At 37.9% G+C, this 23,799-nt stretch overlaps 2 protein-coding genes across 2 annotated transcripts; one reads left to right on the plus strand and one right to left on the minus strand.

Moving 5' to 3' along the window:
* Nucleotides 1–722: 722 nt before the first annotated feature.
* Nucleotides 723–18,568, minus strand: LOC117317086 (neurogenic locus notch homolog protein 2-like). Its single transcript, XM_033871873.1, has 4 exons — nucleotides 16,621–18,568; nucleotides 12,600–12,761; nucleotides 9,811–9,954; nucleotides 723–4,087 (listed from the first exon to the last, which is right to left on the minus strand). The coding sequence occupies exons 1-4, from the start codon at nucleotides 17,966–17,968 to the stop codon at nucleotides 3,540–3,542; spliced, it is 2,202 nt and encodes a 733-aa protein (XP_033727764.1). The 5' UTR covers nucleotides 17,969–18,568; the 3' UTR covers nucleotides 723–3,539.
* A 2,389-nt stretch (nucleotides 18,569–20,957) lies between these two features.
* LOC117316239 (axoneme-associated protein mst101(2)-like) lies at nucleotides 20,958–22,468 on the plus strand. The gene is made up of 3 exons (XM_033870777.1): nucleotides 20,958–21,050; nucleotides 21,149–21,433; nucleotides 21,620–22,468. Exons 1-3 carry the CDS (start codon nucleotides 20,958–20,960, stop codon nucleotides 22,466–22,468), a joined length of 1,227 nt encoding a protein of 408 aa, XP_033726668.1.
* The last annotated feature ends 1,331 nt before the right edge of the window (nucleotides 22,469–23,799 follow it).

The following is a 23,799-nucleotide window of genomic DNA, read 5'->3' on the forward strand; positions in this document are numbered from 1 at the left end:
AGGAAACAACAACAACAAGAAAACAAAAAAACAACAACAATAAAAAAGAAAAGAAAAGCCCATCAAAATTCACCATGTTAAACATGATTTTATTGGATGCTAATATTCATTGTCAGAGTATACTAATTGTTAATAAGAAATATACACACTGGTATTAAAGAGTATTCCTTTTTATATGGATTTCCCATTTCTATCCCCCTCAATACTCCATGGGTTACGGGCGTATGTGATCGTAACCCTTACAGTATCAAGGATATATTTCTATAATCGTGCCTGTCTCAGTTAAAGTGGAGCAGACCGATATATTACACCACCGGTGGCATATTTTCTGTCACTAGTCTTTGAAATCAACGGATTTCGTAATGGTACCTTCGTTCTTTAGTTTATATACTGTGTTTTATTTGTCAATTTTCATTTAAGCATTGATGTCAATTTTTTTTAGTTTCATCGGGGTATGAAACAAATTTTGTTTGCAAACTGTATGAATCCGCGTAGCGGATTCTTACAGAAGTTTGCAAACAAAATTTGTTTCATACCCCGATGAAACTAAAAAATAATTGACATCAACGCTTATAATTAATTTCTGAAAATTATTTTCTAATTTAAAACATGTTTTATGTACAATTTTACTGGTTTTAAATGGGATTCTTTTTCTCAAATCAATACGCAACGTCAATTGTCGTATTGTGACGTCACATTTTTCGCGCCATTCTCGGAATTTCTTTCATAGAAGAATGAAAAGAATTTTTCGACCAATCACATTTGAGTATTTACCATGAAAACAAAGAAAAATTAATTATTTAACAATATATATACAACATATAACTTATGCAAAAAGGAATCAGAAACAAGTGTCAAGACACTTATATAAATAATGAACTTGTAGATACTGCTTGTAATTCATTGATAACACAATTGAACGACATCGATGATAGTACTCCGGAAATCGTATCATCATCGCAAGTCTTTGTCATATATTTCGTCCATCATCAGAAGGTTAAAATGACGTCATTAGGCTCACGTGACGAAGATTAATCTAAGCACTTAGATGGTTATGCGACATACACGAGAGAAATACTGTGTTTGATTTGGAACTCTTCACATACGTAATCATAAGAATACCGATATTGTATCTTATAAAATATATAAAATGATATTGTACATCGCAACTGTCTGTTAAACTGAGGGATTTCCTTGGTTAAATATACATTTAGTAGCTTGTTTACATACCAAACAGGTGTAAACAAAACTCAATAAAGAGACCAACAAGTATCAAGACAACAGGAAAACACCGTCAATGACAAACAGGAACTTTCGGTTTTCTTCTTTGCGTAGCAATTGTTAATTGGAAAAATAAACATGCTATTCTGGGCTCAAAATACGTTAATATTTCCATTTTAATGACATTTCTAGATTTACATGGTCTCGCGACATATTCGGACAATCGAGATTCGATAGAACATCGATATTCTACTATACACAAAAACTAATTATGTATCCATACTATCGAGATTTCTTTGTACACACTAACTAATGTGTCCTCAATATTGAGATTCCATTGTACACACAAACTAATGTATCCTTAATATCGAGATTCCATTGTACACACAAACTAATGTATCCTTAATATCGAGATTTCTTTGTACACACAAACTAATGTATCCTTAATATCGAGATTCCATTGTACACACAAACTAATGTATCCTTAATATCGAGATTCCATTGTACACACAAACTAATGTATCCTTAATATCGAGATTCCATTGTACACACAAACTAATGTATCCTTAATATCGAGATTTCACTGTACACACAAACTAATGTATCCTTAATATCGAGATTTTTTGTACACACAAAATAATGTGTCCTCACTATCGAGATTTTGTTGTACACAAAAATTAACATACCCGCACTATCAAGATTTCAAAGCATAGCACTTCTTATCTTAAGAATCTCTCACATATATTTTATAAGACACGTGTAAAGCAATTTGTTATCAAAAACGTATCATTTAATCTAAAATAGACATTAAAAGACACACACACCTGTAAGTTAATGGAATGTAGGGACTTTACCTTACACATATAAGATATATATTAATATTTCATGAAACAGGTCTTAAAAGTAAAAAAAACAAACTTTAAGACATTGTTTTCTCACACCTCAGAAAAAAGTATATTTCAAAAGGTTTTAAGGTCAAAATCAAACACAAACCGCCATATTGCTGCGCCATTCACAATCATTGACGTCGAACAGTCATTGTCAATTTTATAACGTTACAATTGATTTCTGACTGGCAAACCCAATGAAATACGCTTCAGGGTATATAAATTACACTAGTGGCATACGCAAAAATATTACACGGACGAATTCGCTGGATAACAAGTCGATTATGTGGTAAATATACGTATTTCACTACCACAAGCACGGGTCAAACGTGACCACATCCTCCACACTCCAGGGGTTGCTCCAGGAACGTTCAATGACGTTCTCTGAATTTGTGGATTATGTCATTATAAAATCGAAGGCACTCAACCAGATACTTGATTGGTGTCACAAAAAAAAAATCCCGACCAATCGCTTAGCTGAGGTGTTTCTTTTGAAGACCACATATGGGAGACAACCGTCAAAGACAGCATGTTTACTAACATTAGTATATTTTCATACACACCAAAGGATCAAGCACGAATTTCACATACAAATTTACTTTTTCGCATTTCGCGTTTTCAACAGCGTAATGCGAAAAAGAGGAAATATCACTAATCAGCATGATTGAATGATTGAAAGAATAAACTAAGACGAATGAGTGATTGAATATACTAAGAATGAATGAATGAATGAAGGAATGAATGAGTAAATGAATGACTAAACTAAGACGAATGAGTGATTGAATATACTAAGGAATGAATGAATGAATGAATGCACGACTAAACTAAGACGAATGAGTGATTGAATATACTAAGAATGAATGGACGACTAAACTAAGACGAATGAGTGATTGAATATACTAAGAATGAATGAATGAACTAGGAATGATTAAATAAGTGATTAAATGAATGAACGAATGAATGAAAGAATTAAGAATAAACTAAGAATGAATGATTAAATGAATGATTAAATGAATGATTAAATGAATGATTAAATGACTGATTAAATGAATGAATGAATGAACGAATGAAGGAATGAATGAATGGACAAGTGATAGCATCTAGTGTATAATAACGCAAATATATATACATGTACAAAATGTATATATAACCACTGCTAAAACACAACAAACAATTAACATATTGACAAGTTAAAATATCAACAATAACATTATTGTGTGGAGTAAATGTGGAGTACTAGTAAATGATTAAACAAAATGTAAACATCACTGAATCTCAACTCCACAGAAAGAGTATTTATCATAGACGTTTGAAGTAGCCTGCCCAATTCTTTACAAAAACGAACAAGTCCTCAACGAAGAAATCTCTATAAATGAATCATTTATCAATTTACAGGTTTGGGAAAAGTTCATCGTTTTTTATATAAACTCTTTAGAAGTGTGTACATTCAAGAATATGAGTTCCTTGAGGATTTCCAGTGGGATCATCTTCTTTTTTCTCATTATTTTGATCATCGACTACAATCACAATATCTGTAACAAACGTTGGGTTAAACATATCGTTTTTGTCAGGTGTTCGCTTCATGTCATTTGGATATTTGTCAATAATATTCTCTGCTTTTTTCTCCTCCTTAACAAAATCCGGCTGTTTCCGTCTTTCTTCGACTGCTCTTTTCTTCGGCATAGACAGGGACAGTTTCTTCCAGAAATGATTCGCCTTCTTTTCACTTGCATCCTCCCCGGGATATTCAATGTACGTAACAGACTTGATTATTTGTTTCAGATTTCGGTCCATATCGGTATGTAGATGCGAGATGTCCTCTAAAAGTATAGGAATGATCTTGTGCGTCCGTTTCAGCATCTGCTGCTGGGCTACCTGGTATTCGAATCTGGTGAAGTCACTAGTGACGAAGCGTGGGGTCAGAATGAGGATGGTTCTTCTACTGTTGTCTATGGCATTAATTATGTTGTTGGCAATTGCTGAAAAGTAAATAAATAAATAAACCATTAGCATAAAAGACAACATTATCTATATATGTGATAATGAATAATTATAAAAGAATCGGAATCAAATCTTTAAGAAATTGCAAAAATACAAAATTATTCTTTTGTTGTTAGAATTGTGCATTTCCATTTCAACGTCAAAAGAGAATCAATGTTATGTTATTATAAAGTCCAATTCGGTCAAACAAATGTCCCTTCCAACTGCCATAGGCAGTTATTTTGTGCAAAAAACATGACCCATATAAGCTTACTTTGTTCTCATGAAACTAGCATTTTACGTATGTTTTGCCGAAATTAACAAGCAGCTAAACGATTAAATAGTGTCATGGTTAGCCATGATTATACTAACCATTGGTCAAGTTACTTCTGTTCCATGGCATCAACATAGTGATTTATAGGCTTGTGAAAAAATCACTTGATTTGATTTTACATTAACTTTAACTGGGAAGAAATGTAAAATCCCGGACAACAACTAGATAATTAATATTTGAAATGCATAACTATCTACACATATCGATATCGTCTTCCTTGTGGGCTTTTCTTCGCGGCTTTTATTTATGTTCTTTCGTTGTTTATCGTTATAATAAATGTTGTCTATAATGTGATTGTTTTCGTTCGTTTGATGAAAACATTGCAATTTTCTCGCCATAGGGTTGTCACTGTCGTGTGCCCGATGGGGAATGGTCTTTCAAGATGGCGGACCATCATTATGACAGAAGATAGTCTGCAAAATCACTTTGTAATAATCATCTGACTGAAACAATTACAAAGTGTAACTCATAAATAGTTAACAGAAATCATATTGCAACATTTATCAGATGCTGTTTAATGCAAAAACAATTGTGAATCCTTCGAAAAGCTGGGCGAACTGTAGAAATTCGACAACGAAGCGTGACTCACCATAAGTTTTTGCTCATATCAAATGATCATTAGCGTGTTTAAAACACACACACCTATCCGGATGAGAGAAATCACATCCGCAATCTATAATACTCTATTATAAAGACTCCATACTGCAGTAACAGGATCCATATTTTGAGCCAACCCAGTAAGGCGGAGCGTTTTTTTCGATGCGGCGTCAGCGAGATATGTCGTTTATTTAGGCCGTCTGACAAAATGCACATGGTTTAATGTTTTATCTACATTAAATGTGATAAAATTCGAAATTTTGAAATAAATCAATAAAAAAGTAAATGCACTTGTCGTGCCTCAGTTTTACCATTCAAGTTTTGAACAAAGCAATTAAGATGTGATTGACATGAATTAAAAACAATCATGCACGCATAATGTAAGCTATATGAGCAACACTAGCAAACATACAGTTATCAAAATGGGTAGATTATCTATGAGGCTGCTAGTAATTTTGTCAGCCCCGAAGCAGCAACTGTTGCACGATGGCTTAGCCCGAGGGCAACAGTTGTTGATGAGGGGCTGACAGCCCGAATTACCTCATTTGATAACTGTTTTATTATACCTTTACGTTTTTTTTCTCTACATCAAAGCAGTTATTCGAGATATTTTAACTGCGTGTCGTGTGTAGGTCTTCATTCTCTCTACATAGGAAATAATGGCTAGATTCACTTGTATGTTGTTTGTAGGTACAAACTCTCCCAAAGAAGGAAGTAATAGTGAGATTTTAACTGTATGTTATTTGTAGTTACCCACTGTCTCCAGGTAGGAAACAATAGATATTTTAACTGCGTGTCGTGGGTAGGTCTTCATTCTCTCCAGATAGGAAATAATGGCTAGATTTATTTGTATGTTGTTTGTAAGTACGCACTCTCCTAAAGAAGGAAGTAATGGTGGGATTTTAACTCTATACCAGTTGTACGTACTTACTCTCCCCAGGTAGGAGGTCATGGCGGGATTATAACTCCATATCAGTTGTAGGTACTTACTCTCCCCAGGTAGGAAGTCATGGCGGGATTATAACTCTATATCAGTTGTACGTACTTACTTTCCCCAGGTAGGAGGTCATGGCGGGATTATAACTCTATATCAGTTGTACGTACTTACTTTCCCCAGGTAGGAAGTCATGGCGGGATTATAACTCTATATCAGTTGTACGTACTTACTTTCCCCAGGTAGGAAGTCATGGCGGGATTATAACTCTATATCAGTTGTACGTACTTACTTTCCCCAGGTAGGAAGTCATGGCGGGATTATAACTCTATATCAGTTGTACGTACTTACTTTCCCCAGGTAGGAAGTCATGGCGGGATTATAACTCTATATCAGTTGTACGTACTTACTTTCCCCAGGTAGGAAGTCATGGCGGGATTATAACTCTATATCAGTTGTAGGTACTTACTCTCCCCAGGTAGGAGGTCATGGCGGATTATAACTCTATATCAGTTGTAGGTACTTACTCTCCCCAGGTAGGAAGTCATGGCGGGATTATAACTCCATACCAGTTGTAGGTACTTACTCTCCCCAGGTAGGAAGTCATGGCGGGATTATAACTCTATATCAGTTGTAGGTACTTACTCTCCCCAGGTAGGAGGTCATGGCGGGATTATAACTCTATATCAGTTGTAGGTACTTACTCTCCCCAGGTAGGAAGTCATGACGGGATTATAACTCTATATCAGTTGTAGGTACTTACTCTCCCCAGGTAGGAGGTCATGGCGGGATTATAACTCTATATCAGTTGTAGGTACTTACTCTTCCCAGGTAGGAAGTCATGGCGGGAATATAACTCTATATCAGTTGTAGGTACTTACTTTCCCCAGATAGGAGGTCATGGCGGGATTATAACTCTATATCAGTTGTAGGTACTTACTCTTCCCAGGTAGGAGGTCATGGCGGGATTATAACTCTATATCAGTTGTAGGTACTTACTTTCCCCAGATAGGAGGTCATGGCGGGATTATAACTCTATATCAGTTGTAGGTACTTACTCTCCCCAGGTAGGAAGTCATGGCGGGATTATAACTCTATATCAGTTGTACGTACTTACTTTCCCCAGGTAGGAGGTCATGGCGGGATTATAACTCTATATCAGTTGTAGGTACTTACTCTCCCCAGGTAGGAAGTCATGGCGGGATTATAACTCTATATCAGTTGTACGTACTTACTTTCCCCAGGTAGGAAGTCATGGCGAGATTATAACTCTATATCAGTTGTAGGTACTTACTCTCCCCAGGTAGGAAGTCATGGTGGGATTATAACTCTATATCAGTTGTAGGTACTTACTCTCCCCAGGTAGGAAGTCATGGCGGGATTATAACTCTATATCAGTTGTACGTACTTACTTTCCCCAGGTAGGAAGTCATGGCGGGATTATAACTCTATATCAGTTGTACGTACTTACTTTCCCCAGGTAGGAAGTCATGGCGGGATTATAACTCTATATCAGTTGTACGTACTTACTTTCCCCAGGTAGGAAGTCATGGCGGGATTATAACTCTATATCAGTTGTACGTACTTACTTTCCCCAGGTAGGAAGTCATGGCGGGATTATGACTCCATACCAGTTGTAGGTACTTACTCTCCCCAGGTAGGAAGTCATGGCGGGATTATAACTCTATATCAGTTGTAGGTACTTACTCTCCCCAGGTAGGAGGTCATGGCGGGATTATAACTCTATATCAGTTGTAGGTACTTACTTTCCCCAGGTAGGAAGTCATGGCGGGATTATAACTCTATACCAGTTGTACGTACTTACTTTCCCCAGGTAGGAAGTCATGGCGGGATTATAACTCTATATCAGTTGTACGTACTTACTTTCCCCAGGTAGGAAGTCATGGCGGGATTATGACTCCATACCAGTTGTAGGTACTTACTCTCCCCAGGTAGGAAGTCATGGCGGGATTATAACTCTATATCAGTTGTAGGTACTTACTCTCCCCAGGTAGGAAGTCATGGCGGGATTATAACTATACCAGTTGTAGGTACTTACTCTCCCCAGGTAGGAGGTCATGGCGGGATTATAACTCCATATCAGTTGTAGGTACTTACTCTCCCCAGGTAGGAAGTCATGGCGGGATTATAACTCTATATCAGTTGTAGGTACTTACTCTCCCCAGGTAGGAAGTCATGACGGGATTATAACTCTATACCAGTTGTAGGTACTTACTCTCCCCAGGTAGGAAGTAATGGCGGGATTATAACTCTATACCAGTTGTAGGTACTTACTCTCCCCAGGTAGGAGGTCATGGCGGGATTATAACTCTATATCAGTTGTAGGTACTTACTCTCCCCAGGTAGGAGGTCATGGCGGGATTATAACTCTATATCAGTTGTAGGTACTTACTCTCCCCAGGTAGGAAGTCATGGCGGGATTATAACTCTATATCAGTTGTAGGTACTTACTCTCCCCAGGTAGGAAGTCATGGCGGGATTATAACTCCATATCAGTTGTAGGTACTTACTCTCCCCAGGTAGGAGGTCATGGCGGGATTATAACTCTATATCAGTTGTACGTACTTACTTTCCCCAGGTAGGAAGTCATGGCGGGATTATAACTCCATATCAGTTGTAGGTACTTACTCTCCCCAGGTAGGAAGTCATGGCGGGATTATAACTCTATATCAGTTGTAGGTACTTACTCTCCCCAGGTAGGAAGTCATGGCGGGATTATAACTCTATATCAGTTGTAGGTACTTACTCTCCCCAGGTAGGAAGTCATGGCGGGATTATAACTCTATATCAGTTGTAGGTACTTACTCTCCCCAGGTAGGAAGTCATGGCGGGATTATAACTCTATATCAGTTGTAGGTACTTACTCTCCCCAGGTAGGAAGTCATGGCGGGATTATAACTCTATACCAGTTGTAGGTACTTACTCTCCCCAGGTAGGAGGTCATGGCGGGATTATAACTCTATACCAGTTGTAGGTACTTACTCTCCCCAGGTAGGAAGTCATGGCGGGATTATAACTACATCAGTTGTAGGTACTTACTCTCCCCAGGTAGGAAGTCATGGCGGGATTATAACTCCATATCAGTTGTAGGTACTTACTCTCCCCAGGTAGGAAGTCATGGCGGGATTATAACTCTATATCAGTTGTAGGTACTTACTCTCCCCAGGTAGGAAGTCATGACGGGATTATAACTCTATATCAGTTGTAGGTACTTACTCTCCCCAGGTAGGAAGTCATGGCGGGATTATAACTCTATATCAGTTGTAGGTACTTACTCTCCCCAGGTAGGAAGTCATGGCGGGATTATAACTCTATATCAGTTGTAGGTACTTACTCTCCCCAGGTAGGAGGTCATGACGGGATTATAACTACATCAGTTGTAAGTACGCAATCTCCCCAGGTAGGAAGTCATGACGGGATTGTAACTCTATATCAGTTGTAGGTACTTACTCTCCCCAGGTAGGAAGTCATGGCGGGATTATAACTATATCAGTTGTAGGTACTTACTCTCCCCAGGTAGGAAGTCATGGCGGGATTATAACTCTATATTATTTCTAGGTACTTACTTTCCCCAGGTAGGAAGTCATGACGGGATTGTAACTCTATATCAGTTGTAGGTACTTACTCTCCCCAGGTAGGAAGTCATGGCGGGATTGTAACTCTATATCAGTTGTAGGTACTTACGTACCCCAGGTAGGAAGTCATGGCGGGATTATAACTCCATATCAGTTGTAGGTACTTACTCTCCCCAGGTAGGAAGTCATGGCGGGATTATAACTCCATATCATTTGTACTTACGGTGGGATTTGAACTCTATATTATTTCTAGATACTTACTTTCCCCAGGTAGGAAGTCCCGATGGTGTAAACACAGAGTGAAACCAAGCTCTTTCTCAAGTTTTGGAAACAATTTGTGGAGTACAAAGTTCTCGTCCACGTCTGATGACTTGTATGATACAAATGCATCCCACGTCTTCTCGTCTGAAACGAGAAAATAACGAGAAAATAACAATATCTGTGTATGTTATCAATCAATATCAGACAAGAGTTACTGAAATAAGTCTAGACAATCCGGCTAAAGTATCAACTGTGTATAAATATGACATGATTGTAATGTACGCTCATCAGCAAAAGTAAGATTAAAGTCTACCAGTAGTGTCTAGTACCTGCAATCTCTAAGCATTGTACAAACGGCACACAGGATATCAGCATTTCAACTCAAACTTAGATTTAGAGTAAGATATTTGAAAATTGATTATGTATTTCGTGAAAATAGCAGTAAAAAGCACAATCGATATTACAGGGGTTATTTTCGTTTTAAGTTTCGCATGAGGATAGAACATTTGTATGATGCTGTTATCACTGACGAGTCCTTGGAAGGACGAACTAGCTGTATAATGCTGTTATCATTGACGAGTCTTAGAAGGACGAAATAGCTGTATGGTGTTATCACCGACGAGTCCTAGACGTGCGAAACAGCTGTATAATGCTGTTATCATTGACGAGTCTTAGAAGGACGAAATAGCTGTATGGTGTTATCACCGACGAGTCCTAGACGTGCGAAACAGCTGTATAATGCTGTTATCATTGACGAGTCTTAGAAGGACGAAATAGCTGTATGGTGTTATCATTGACGAGTCTTGGAAGGACGAAATAGCTGTATGATGCTGTTATCACCGACGAGTCCTAGACGTACGAAACAGCTGTATAATGCTGTTATCATTGACGAGTCTTAGAAGGACGAAATAGCTGTATAGTGTTATCAATGACGAGTCCTAGACGTGCGAAACAGCTGTATGATGCTGTTATCATTGACGAGTCTTAGACGTGCGAAACAGCTGTATGATGCTGTTATCATTGACGAGTCTTAGAAGGACGAAACAGCTGTATGATGCTGTAATCATTGACGAGTCCTAGACCTGCGAAACAGCTGTATGATGCTGTTATCATTGACGAGTCCTAGACGTGCGAAACAGCTGTATGATGCTGTTATCATTGACGAGTCTTAGACGTGCGAAACAGCTGTATGATGCTGTTATCATTGACGAGTCTTAGAAGGACGAAACAGCTGTATGATGCTGTAATCATTGACGAGTCCTAGACGTGCGAAACAGCTGTATGATGCTGTTATCATTGACGAGTCCTAGACGTGCGAAACAGCTGTATGATGCTGTTATCATTGACGAGTCTTAGAAGGACGAAATAGCTGTATGGTGTTATCATTGACGAGTCCAGGAAGGACGAAACAGCTGTATGATGCTGTAATCATTGACGAGTCTTAGAAGGACGAAACAGCTGTATGGTGCTGTAATCATTGACGAGTCATAGAAGGACGAAACAGCTGTATGGTGCTGTAATCATTGACGAGTCCTAGAAGGACGAAGCAGTTGTTTTCTGTTATCACTTACCATTTATTTTAGCTTCAAATTTACGAGAAATTTAGAATGTAAGAAACATTTCTGATTAACTTACGGTCATGTCACAATGATCTTGAATCTTGAAACTAGGATTTCATTGGCTTAAAATAATATTATCAGTCCACAACGTCAACAATGACATTGCCGTTTGTAACGTTTCTTTTGACTGGGTGATACAGCGGCGTCATATCTTTTAAGAGAAAAGGTTTCATCAATTTAAGTGGCTTTCCACAGGGATTGTGTATAGCAAATTAAAAAATCCGGAGTTACATCAGAAAACGCTCCTCAGTTTCCTTCGAGTAAATTCCTATTCCATGTTTGCTTTATTAACATGGCGCATATCGTTAGAACAAATACGTCAATGACAGAAAATATAAGACGTAACAGTACAAAGGACGGCCAATTTGTTAAAAATACTTATTCCTTGTAAAATGCTTGTTTAAGATAAAATATCTCTGTTTTCTTTGGGAGGGATACAGATCGTTATCATTCCGGGAATCGCTATAGGGATATAGGGTATCTCGTTTTACCGGTGTGCTTCAAATGACTTTTACGTTGGTAGGGTACCTCGTCAAAAGTACACTCCGTGATAATGGTGGGTATATCGGTTACTTTGTATCATACAGTTTACCTGTCGCGTAGGTCAGCAAAAGTGACAAACTTCATTCTGCTATTTTTGAGTTACATATATATAAAGGGTACTCCGGTATTTACGTTCAGTGTCCGGAAATGTTTCAGAAGAAGGCGATTTAGTTTATCGCTATGCGAAAACAAAATTAAGCTCATTTTGGTAGACTTTGTCACGGATATATTATTCTATTTACAGCATGGTTCTTTATGGTGTTAATGATGCTTCAGTTGTATTTAACTAAGGTAGCAATATTGTTATAAAAAATTAACAATCTACACACCGTTCTCCGATATACGCACAAACTTACGTACTATAAACTAAGCATATAGCAGTTGTCGTCGATGAAGCAGAAGATGCTTGCTCTTCGGAGCGCCTGGTCTTATTTTTCTAGTACATTTTGGGGGTCTCCCTTGAAAATCTTTATTTTTTGTATTTTGCACGTAACAATAATTCAAACTCAAAATCGATTAAACGATGGCAAAATGAACAAAATATCGGACTAAACTGTACATTAAATTGATATCGCTCTGAATGTGTAAACAATTAAAAAATAATATTAATGAAAAAAAACACCTTACCGTCATCCTCGTATGCCTGGAAATAATGGACAATCTTCATCACAATGGTGACCCTGTTTCGCCACATCCAGAAAAACAGAAGAACAGTCGCCGCGATAACACAAACTAGTACGATGGCACTGACCCACAGGGGCCATAGATCCACTTCGATACTGCTGGGAGCTGAAACACAACAATACCCTTAATACCATTCCTTCATCTGTTTTAATGCTTTCGATATGTGCTATACACATTGTTTCTACCACAATACCCTGTGTTATTCAACTCTCAGACCATCAATTAATCATTACAGCTGTTGATTAACAATCTGTTTATACCACACGTGGTATAAACTCTGTACGCATTTTGATTAGCTAACACGATGAACTTTAACCCAAGCTGCAATTATTATTAACGTCATCAATAATATAATGACGTCACATCACCGGGTCCCGGACGTCACCGGTACACTTTATTTGCATACGCGAAATTATACTTGGCCACGTTTCCCTTTGATTCAAGCCGATATTATTGTGGTAGAAACAGGTCACACGACTCGAAATTGTTGGATATGGAATTTATTTCACACTCGTAAGTTATTTTTTAAAAGTTGCAAAAACACTCGCTAAAGCTCGTGTCTTTTGTAACTTTTAAAAAATAACTTACTCGTGTGAAATAAATTTCATATCCAACAACCACTCGTTGTGTAACCTCTATTTATAAGTATGTTTGAAGGGAAGAGACTTTTTTGTTTTTGTTTTAGCTTTATTTTTTTATGAGAATTACTTTTTATGCATGCCTGAACAATCATATTACTATATATTTGAAAACGACAGTTTTGTAATGGGTAGGGTAGAGCCCAAAGAAATTCTGTATTTGTTCTCTGTCTTTAACAAACATACTATCAACTGTAATATTGTTTGAACAATGAGCAAAATAAATAAAAACAGATAAACCATGAAAGTGACAATGACTTGGATATATATTTTTTTTAATGGTACACGTTACCTTAAACGATATAAAGAAATTAAGAAAACAGATATAGTCGATTTCAAACATTGGCAAAAACGTCAGAATGTTATAATTACTTTGAATGTATGCCTTTAAAGTGTCACCATCGTGACAAACTATTTTTGTTTGAAACGTTTTAACGCAATTTGATATTCTATGACGTCATCATGATGTGACTTTACAATCTTAGAATTACTTGTTATGTTTGCCTTTGAAATGTCAACTTGTTTGTTTGAAACGTTTTAACGCAATTTGATATTCTATGACGTCATCATGGCTTCACAATTTTAGAATTACTTATGTTTGCCTTTGAAGTGTCATCTTTTTTTAATCGAAACGCAATATGTTATTCTATGATGTCGAAAGTATACCACCGACCGTACTCTGCTTGCTTTTATTGAATTTGCATCAATAATTGGGTGTAAATCATGACGCTGATAGCACAGCAGTAACACATAGATGTGCACTTTTCAAAACTGCAAACCAACCTTCATGTATTTTCGCGGCGACTTCATTTTGCGTTTTCATGCGTAACGACTTTTCACGCGACGATTTCGTTACATTTGATTGACACTATTATGCTGCAATTACTTTTCGCGAATATTAATCGCCTGCAATTGGCCCTTAATGACTCAAATTGTCGATGGACAATACAATACAATATAATCGCCTGCGAAATACGCGAAAACTAATCGCACGTTGGTTTGCAGTGCATTACTTTAAGCGTTCATATCTTAAGCCCCAGTCACACATAACGGCGAATCAAGGCGACTCATTTGCGATCAATTTTGACAGCGAACTCTTGCGAACTTTTAAATTAAAATATCGTTTGCAACCTCTTTGAGAATTATTAGCAACACTTTGACGACAAATAGACGAACTTTTTACGAAAAAACAATTTTACACCAGGAATATTTTGCGAACATGGCGATCTTTTGCGACAGATAGCGATCGTAAGCGACCCTATTAGCGACACGGGCGCGACTTTTTTACGACACATTTACAACTAAACGCGACAGCGTGTAAGATCACTTACAATCGTTTGAGACAGATTGCGACATGTTAACAATTAATTACAACAATTAGCGATTATGATGAGATTGATTGCGAATGATTACGAATGTCATGAGATTTTGGTATGAATACAGATGTATTTTTGCAATTAACATTCAGTCAGCTTTATTCTGAAGCAAAGGACAATATGTTACTGGCTCCAAGGAGACTCAGAGAGTTGCAACAGCTTCTCTTAGCTGACCAAGATATGCTACGGGATGACCTTGAAGTAGCAAACGAGATCATAGACTACAGGAGAGAAAGAAAAGAAAGAATGTCGTTTTTTTGTCCTGGCCATATTTTGGGTCTGTTTTGTTCAAGAACAATAAAGAAACTGGATACACCCTACACATAGGCTAACCGTATTTATACCCTCCTCGCAAAAGTCGTTGACAGTCGTAATTATAACGCAAATGAGTCTCAAAGGGTCGCTAATGTAATCGTTGTTATTCGCCAAAAGGTCGTATGTGTTTGTAAATGTCCAAGTCTGTATCGACATATGTCTCAAACATGTCGTATATTGTCGCTAACAGTTTGCAAGTCGTTCGTACTTGGTTCGTTAATAATTCGTAAATCTGTTGTAAATGATCGCCAAAGAGAATACTTTGCGAATCGCTAAGACAAGTTACAACTCTTTTTCAATTACATACGACAGAGTGGAGAATCGTTAGAGAACACTTTACGACAAAAATTATTTAACGAATTTTTTTGGCAGTCAAAAAAATTCGCAAAGCATGGCGATCATTGAGCGAACCTTGGAGAACCTTGCAGAATGTTTTAAGACAAAAATACGACATTCCGAGACAACTTCGCGATCGACTGCGAATCGTAGTTCGTAAAACATTCGCCAAAGGTCGCGCCCATGTGTGACTGGGGCTTTAGTGGTAACCTTCTTTTAACGACTTTTTCGCGCTGGAACTATTCTGCAAATCAATGATTTCAATAATTGTAATTTTTTTAAATGGATTTCTTTGTCATTTAATTATTGGTAGACTAATAGAATCTTTCCCTACCTTGAGGGTGTGACAAAGAAATCTCAACCTGAGGGGGAGATTCTTGAATGTCCAACCCGAGGTTTGCCGAGGGTTTGGACATTCAAGAATTTCCCCCGAAGGTTGAGATTTCTTTGTTACACCCTCAAGGTAGGGAATGATTATTTTTCTCCCACCTCTTTTCTTTATGTGTTTTTCCATCGGCGATCTCCGTCTGTTTGTAAATAAGTACACATGTAAAAAAAACCGCGGGAAATATGCACACATTTCCATTCATCCATTTCACGTGGGGTGACGTCACTCACTAATCACTGTCCGACTCGGAGTAAATCACACGAGGTCGCTTTGAAATCGACTTTGTGTTGTCATTATGGCTGTGGAAATGGATGTTAAATGTTCCCCCACTGATTGTGGATCCATAAAACACCGATCTTGTGACATCGGACCGAGTTGGGCACAAGGAAATGCTGTTGTGCGATCTTTTTACTTGTGAGAGTTGAACAATTTTGTCGCGATCGGTGCAGGTAGGTGCACTTGTGCTCTCAGTTTCAGTTGTAGGCCTACAGTTGGGGGATTCATTTGTATTTGAAAGAATGGCAGACATTTTTTGTTTTTGGAAACTGTTCAGTTGTCTGTAGTTGTTTAGAGACTGGGGATTTTTGTATTATTGTGTACACAATTTGTTTGTTGACGTAGCAGACGACGTAATGTAAACAAAAAAGTTAGTCTCGGTAGTACTTCCGGTGAAGAAAGTGAGCGCGTGCAATCTGTCACACCCTAGGGTATGACAGATTGCACGCGCTAAAAAAGACAGAGAAATCTTGTACACTCAAAACGGGAGACAAATCAGTGACAGGTGGGAGAAAAATTGATCAATTCGCTTAGTTTTGAACGCGCCAAAATACGTAAGATTATAATATATGTTTTGATCGCTGATATATATTTCAGTTTAAAAATAACATATTCAATGAAATTTAAGTACATACCTAGAGTGGATGGGACCTTTATCATATCACATAAATCGCCTTCGCGGTCGAACATGCATTGGCAAAATTCAGTGCCGTTAGACCGTGTTTTGCATTGACCATACTCAGAACATGGCATACAACACCGGCCCTGGCATAATCCCCCTAGTCCACCGTCATCACAGATGCATTCTAAAACTGCTCCCGTGTCATCTTGTGTCATCTCACATGCACCGTATTCACAGATAAAATTAGGCATACATTGTCTTTCTGACAAAGGTCGTTTTGTGTAATTAGCCGAACAGACATGCACTGCAGTTGTATTATCAGCAGATACAGTGGAGGTTCGAAGTGTGCTTGATGGCATAGTCGATGGTTTTGTCGTAGACTCTTTTGTTTTACAGATGAACGTGTTATCAACCATATCACAGTTGGTGTTGGACGGACAATTCAGTGGACATATAAATTGTTCGCAAAAGCTTCCTTTCCATCCAGAGTCACATACACAATAAAATGAGTTATCTTCTTTGTCACAGAACCCGTGGATACATACAAATCCGGCGAGGCATTCTCGTTCTGACACCGGTCTCAGAGACGTAGTAGGGAAGCTGGTGGTCATTAGTGTTGTAGGTAAGGGTTTCATTTTACATTCGAATGAGCCGCTTACCAAAACACAATCCGTATTTTCTGGACAATTCACTGGACATTTAAAAGTTTCACAAAAGTATCCGATCCAGCCAGAGTCACAGATACAGCTAAAGCTTGACCCGTCTCTGTCACAATAGCCATGAACACATACAAAGCCAGGGATACATTGTCGTTCTGACTCCGGTCTCAAGGTCGTAGTCGAGATGTTTATTGTCGGTGTTTGAGATGCAATGGTAGGTACGGAAGTCACCGAGACAAAGCTGGTAGAAGATGAATGGATTGTAGTCACTATATCGTTCTCTTTACATTCAAATTTACCGCTGATGAAAACACATTCTGTATTAGAAGGACACTTTATGGGACATTCGAATATTTCACAGAAGAAGCCTTCCCAACCAGAATCACACGCGCAGCTAAAACTCGACCCGTCTGTGTCACAGAAGCCGTGTACACATACAAACCCATGGATACACTCGCGTTCTAACATCGGTCTGAGAGTTGTTGAAGCGATAGGGTCTGTAACATGTTCACATCTTTCTCCTGAAAATGATGCTGTACAATGGCATCCGGTCTGACAGGTGGCGCTGTCATGATAACACGTCCCAGAATTCAAACAAAAATCCGGGACATCCTCACACGGATGTGAAGTACAGTTGACACTTCCTTCAGTCCCATCTGTCAACACCATGAGAATAAATAGAATACACACAGCCGGATACATAGTGCTCCGAGTCTATTTAACGTTTTCCCTTCAAGATGTTGTAAAATTGATTTACCACTTTTCACATAAAATTCCAATGATTTTTATATTGTAGTCTATCGCGACTTTTTGTATTGCTACCTTTGATTGGATAAATTAATCGGCGCTACAAGATGATCTATACTGTGTTCACAGCAAAACTTCCCCTGTCAACACCTTCACTTCATCACGCACAAATACATATATATTAAGATGGTCTGTGATTGTAGTCACGCATCGATGACTATTAGTATAATGTCGTTACAATAGTTAACCCCTAACTACATCATCAACGAATTGGTCATTGATGATTCAGTCCAGATACATGTATTAAATACTTGTAACAAAAGTACATATCCACTTCGATACACAATCCTGCTCTTGTCAACCTGAAGTGCTATCGCTATCCACATAACCGGGAGCCTTTCTTTAGCCTACTTTTAATTCAACAGTCATTTTCAATTTTACACCATCATAAAACTAGCCAGAAGGGAAGGACGTGGTGAGAGTAACGTTCCGTTCCTCACTCAGTTGTATCTCATCAGCGATACAAAACACTTTAATGCACAGTTAGGTCCGTCCTCTCCGGCAGACGGTTGTGTGTAGCGTAACAAGTCTCGGGCGATGTTATATCAACAAAAGCTGTGAAACGGAGCAGAACAGTATTGGTTGAAACTGAGTGAGGGATTGGTTTCTATGCATAGGTTATGTGTTAAGTGTGGGTGTTACTATCAGTATAGTAGTTCGATCACTGAACCGGAACGAAACAAAATACACCGAAGTGTTAATAAACAAACCAAAGTAACTTAGATTGGGAAAAAAATCTAGTAATGACAAAATGTATATTACTTATGTTAACTAATAGGGATAAAATATACCACAGTGTTAACTAATAGAGGCAAAATGTATCACAAATATACCACAGTGTTAACTGATAGAGGCAAAATATACCACAGTGTCAACAAATAGGGACAAAATATACCACAGTGTTAACTAATAGAGGCAAAATATATCACAAACATACCACAGTGTTAACTAACAGAGACAAAATATATCACAAACATACCACAGTGTTAACTAACAGAGACAAAATATATCACAAACATACCACAGTGTTAACTAACAGAGACAAAATATATCACAAATATACCACAGTGTTAACTAACAGAGACAAAATATATCACAAATATACCACAGTGTTAACTAATAGAGGCAAACTATACCACAGTGTTAACTAACAGAGGTAAAATGTATCACAAACATACCACAGTGTTAACTAATAGGGACAAAATATCACAGTGCTAACTAATAGGGACAAAATATACCACATTATTAAATAAAAGAGGCAAAATATATTACAAATATACCACAGTGTTAACTAATAAAGGCAAAATATATCACAAATATACCATAGTGTTAACTAATAGAGGCAAAATATACCACATACATACCACAGTGTTCACTTATAGAGGCGAAATATACCACAAACATACCACAGTGTCAACGAATAGAGACAAGACATACCACAGTGGTAACAAATAGAGGCAAAATATACCACATTGTTAACAAATAGAGGCAAAATATACAACAAACATACCACAGTGTTAACGAATAGAGGCAAACTATACCACAAACATTCCACAGTGTTAACTAATAGAGGCAAAATATACCAAAGTGTTAACAAATAGAGGCAAAATATACCACAAACATACCACAGTGTTAACGAATAGAGGCAAACTATACCACAAACATACCACAGTGTTAACTAATAGAGGCACACTATACCACAGTGTTAACAAATAGAGGCAAAATATACCACAGTATTAACAAATAGAGGCAAAATATACCACAAACATACCAGTGTTAACGAATAGAGGCAAACTATACCACAAACATACCACAGTGTTAACTGATAGAGGCAAACTATACCACAGTGTTAACAAATAGAGGCAAAATATACCACAGTGTTAACAAATAGAGGCAAAATATACCACAAACATACCACAGTGTTAACGAATAGAGGCAAACTATACCACAAACATACCACAGTGTTAACTGATAGAGGCAAACTATACCACAGTGTTAACAAATAGAGGCAAAATATACCACAAACATAACACACTGTTAACTAACAGAGCCAAATATATCACAAATATACCATAGTGTTAACTAATAGAGGCAAAATATACCACAAATATATCACAGTGTTAACTAATAGAGGCAAAATATACCACAAACATACCACAGTGATAACTAATAGAGGCAAAATATACCACAGTGTCAACAAAAAGGGACAAAATATACCACAGTATTAACTAATAGAGGCAAAATATACCACAAACATCCCACAGTGTTAACTGATAGAGGCAAACTATACCACAGTGTTAACAAATAGAGGCAAAATATACCACAAATATACCACAGTGTTAACTAATAGAGGCAAAATATACCACATATATACCACATACATACCACAGTGTTAACTTATAGAGGCGAAATATACGACAGTGTTAACAAATAGAGGCAAAATATATACCACAGTGTTAACAAATAAAGGCAAAATATGCCAGTGTTAAAGAATTGGGACAAAGTATACCACATTGTTAACGAATAGAGACAAAGAAACCAAATGTTTACAAATTCATTTCATAAATGATAACAACAAAGACCGGTATGCCTCATTAAAAAGGAGAACGCTCAACCAAAAGGTCAAAGCCGAGACAGTATCAAAGGAGACATCAGAAAGGAGAACACTCAACCAAAAGGTCAAAGCCGAGACAGTATCAAAGGAGACATCAGAAAGGAGAACACTCAACCAAAAGGTCAAAGCTGAGACAGTGTCAAAAGAGACATCAGAAAGGAGAACACTCAACCTAAAAGTCAAAGCTGAGACAGTGTCAAAAGAGACATCAGAAAGGAGAACACTCAACCAAAAGGTCAAACCTGAGACAGTTTCAAAGGAGACATAAAAATGAGAACACTCAACCAAAAGGTCAAAGCTGAGACAGTGTCAAAGGAGACATCAGAAAGGAGAACACTCAACCTAAAAGTCAAAGCTAAGACAGTATCAAAGGAGACATACAAATGAGAACACTCAACCAAAAGGTCAAACCTGAGACAGTATCATGAGAGACATCAGAAAGGAGAATACTCAACCAAAAGGTCAAAGCTGAGACAGTGTCAAAGGAGACATCAGAAAGGAGAACATTCAACCAAAAGGTCAAAGCTGAGACAGTGTCAAAGGAGACATCAGAAAGGGGAACACTCAACCAAAAGGTCAAAGCTGAAAAAGTGTCAAAGGAGACATCAGAAAGGAGAACACTCAACGAAAAGGTCAAACCTGAGACAGTGTCAAAGGAGACATCAGAAAGGAGAACATTCAACCAAAAGGTCAAACCTGAGACAGTGTCAAAGGAGACATCAGAAAGGAGAACATTCAACCAAAAGGTCAAAACTGAGACAGTGTTATGAGAGACATCAGGAAGGAGAACGCTCAACCTAAAAGTCAAAGCTGAGACAGTTTCAAAGGAGACATCAGAAAGGAGAACACTCAACCTAAAAGTCAAAGATAAGACAGTATCAAAGGAGACATACAAATGAGAACACTCAACCAAAAGCTCAAACCTGAGACAGTATCATGAGAGACATCAGAAAGGAGAACGCTCAACCAAAAGGTCAAAACTGAGACAGTGTCAAGAGAGACATCAGAAAGGAGAACGCCCAACCAAAAGGTCAAAGCTGAGAAAGTGTCAAAGGAGACATCAGAAAGGAGAACACTCAACCAAAAGGTCAAAGCTGAGACAGTGTCAAAGGAGACATCAGAAAGGTGAACGCCCAAGCAAAAGGTCAAAGCTGAGACAGTGTCAAGGGAGACATCAGAAAGGAGAACGCCCAACCAAAAGGTCAAAGCTGAGACAGTGTCAAGGGAGACATCAGAAAGGAGAACGCCCAACCAAAAAGTCAAAGCTGAGACAGTGTCAAGGGAGACATCAGAAAGGAGAATACTCAACCAAAAGGTCAAAGCTGAGACAGTGTCAAGGGAGACATCAGAAAGAAGAACACTCAACCAAAAGGTCAAAGCTGAGAAAGTGTCAAAGGGGACATCAGAAAGGAGAACATTCAACCAAAAGGTCAAAACTGAGAAAGTGTCAAAGGAGACATCAGACAGGAGAACACTCAACCAAAAGGTCAAAGCTAAGACAGTGTCATGAGAGACATCAGAAAGGAGAACACTCAACCAAAAGGTCAAAACTGAGACAGTGTCAAGGGAGACATCAGAAAGGAGAATACTCAACCAAAAGGTCAAAGCCGAGACAGTATCAAAGGAGACATCAGAAAGGAGAACACTCAACCAAAAGGTCAAAGCTGAGACAGTGTCATGAGAGACATCAGAAAGGAGAACGCCCAACCAAAAGGTCAAAGCTGAGACAGTGTCAAAGGAGACATAAAAATGAGAACACTCAACCAAAAGGTCAAAGCTGAGACAGTGTCAAAGGAGATATCAGAAAGGAGAACACTCAACCTAAAAGTCAAAGCTAAGACAGTATCAAAGGAGACATACAAATGAGAACACTCAACCAAAAGGTCAAACCTGAGACAGTATCATGAGAGACATCAGAAAGGAGAACGCCCAACCAAAAGGTCAAAACTGAGACAGTGTCATGAGAGACATCAGAAAGGAGAACGCTCAACCAAAAGGTCAAAGCTGAGACAGTGTCAAAGGAGATATAAAAATGAGAACATTCAACAAAAGGGCAAAGCTAAGACAGTGTCATGAGAGACATTAGGAAGGAGAACGCTCAGCCAAAAGGCTCGATTAAAAGGTCAAAGGTGAGACATTGTCAAGGGAGATATTAGAAAATAAGTTAAAGGGACATCACGGTAAACCAATTTTTATTTTGCATTTTTTCATATTATTGGGTATATCTTTAAAAAAAATATCCTTATGAACAATAACCATTCGAATTTGATGATATATGTATATAAAAAACATCAATTATTAATTATAAAAAGGTTATCACAATTCGTTGATCAATAGTCTGAATATGCAAATTTTGTGACATATACGTTATTATACGATAACACGCATGCGCACAACACACTAAAACACCTGAAAACAAAAATGGCTTCCAATGTGAATCGACTGCGGTTGACAACGATAACAGCTTCCGCAATGAAGAGAATAATTGGAAAATGGGTCAAACACAATCCTAGAATTAAACTGGGGAAGCAGTACAATACAGTTCAAACATGAAAACAGCAGTAATACGGACGCTGCTCGTATTCTGCTTGATTGCTGGATAGTAGGTCATGACAATCTCGGTAATATTTACACCAACTCGGTAATATTTATACAGTCTGTACCAGTACATCGCTACTGTCACTATACTATATGTACGGTGTTTACACTTATTTACACATAAATATAAGTGCCGGAATATATACAGAACGTGTTATTTAACATTTAAACCACTGTATAATATCGTTGTCCAACTAATCCAATTCGCCTTGTAAACTATCGTGTGTTTGTGTTGCCTCGATTTCAAAACAGTTACGTGATGATTTAAAAATAATTTCCGCGCTAAATTTAGAGGGGGATTCCCAACTAAATCAAGTGGTCAAGCTGGACATGCGGATCGACTGTGAACATTGGGACAGCACAGAAACATAACTGGAAAGGAACAAAACACGTACATTCATTGAAAATTACAACGTTTTTACCGTGATGTCCCTTTAAGACTGATGCATTGTCAAGGGAAAAGAAAATTTCACAATTGTACTATCCAAAACTTTTCTTGCCAATCCTGCGATGG

The sequence above is a fragment of the Pecten maximus genome, chromosome 18, assembly GCF_902652985.1.
Source record: "Pecten maximus chromosome 18, xPecMax1.1, whole genome shotgun sequence".
Lineage (NCBI taxonomy): Eukaryota > Metazoa > Mollusca > Bivalvia > Pectinida > Pectinidae > Pecten > Pecten maximus.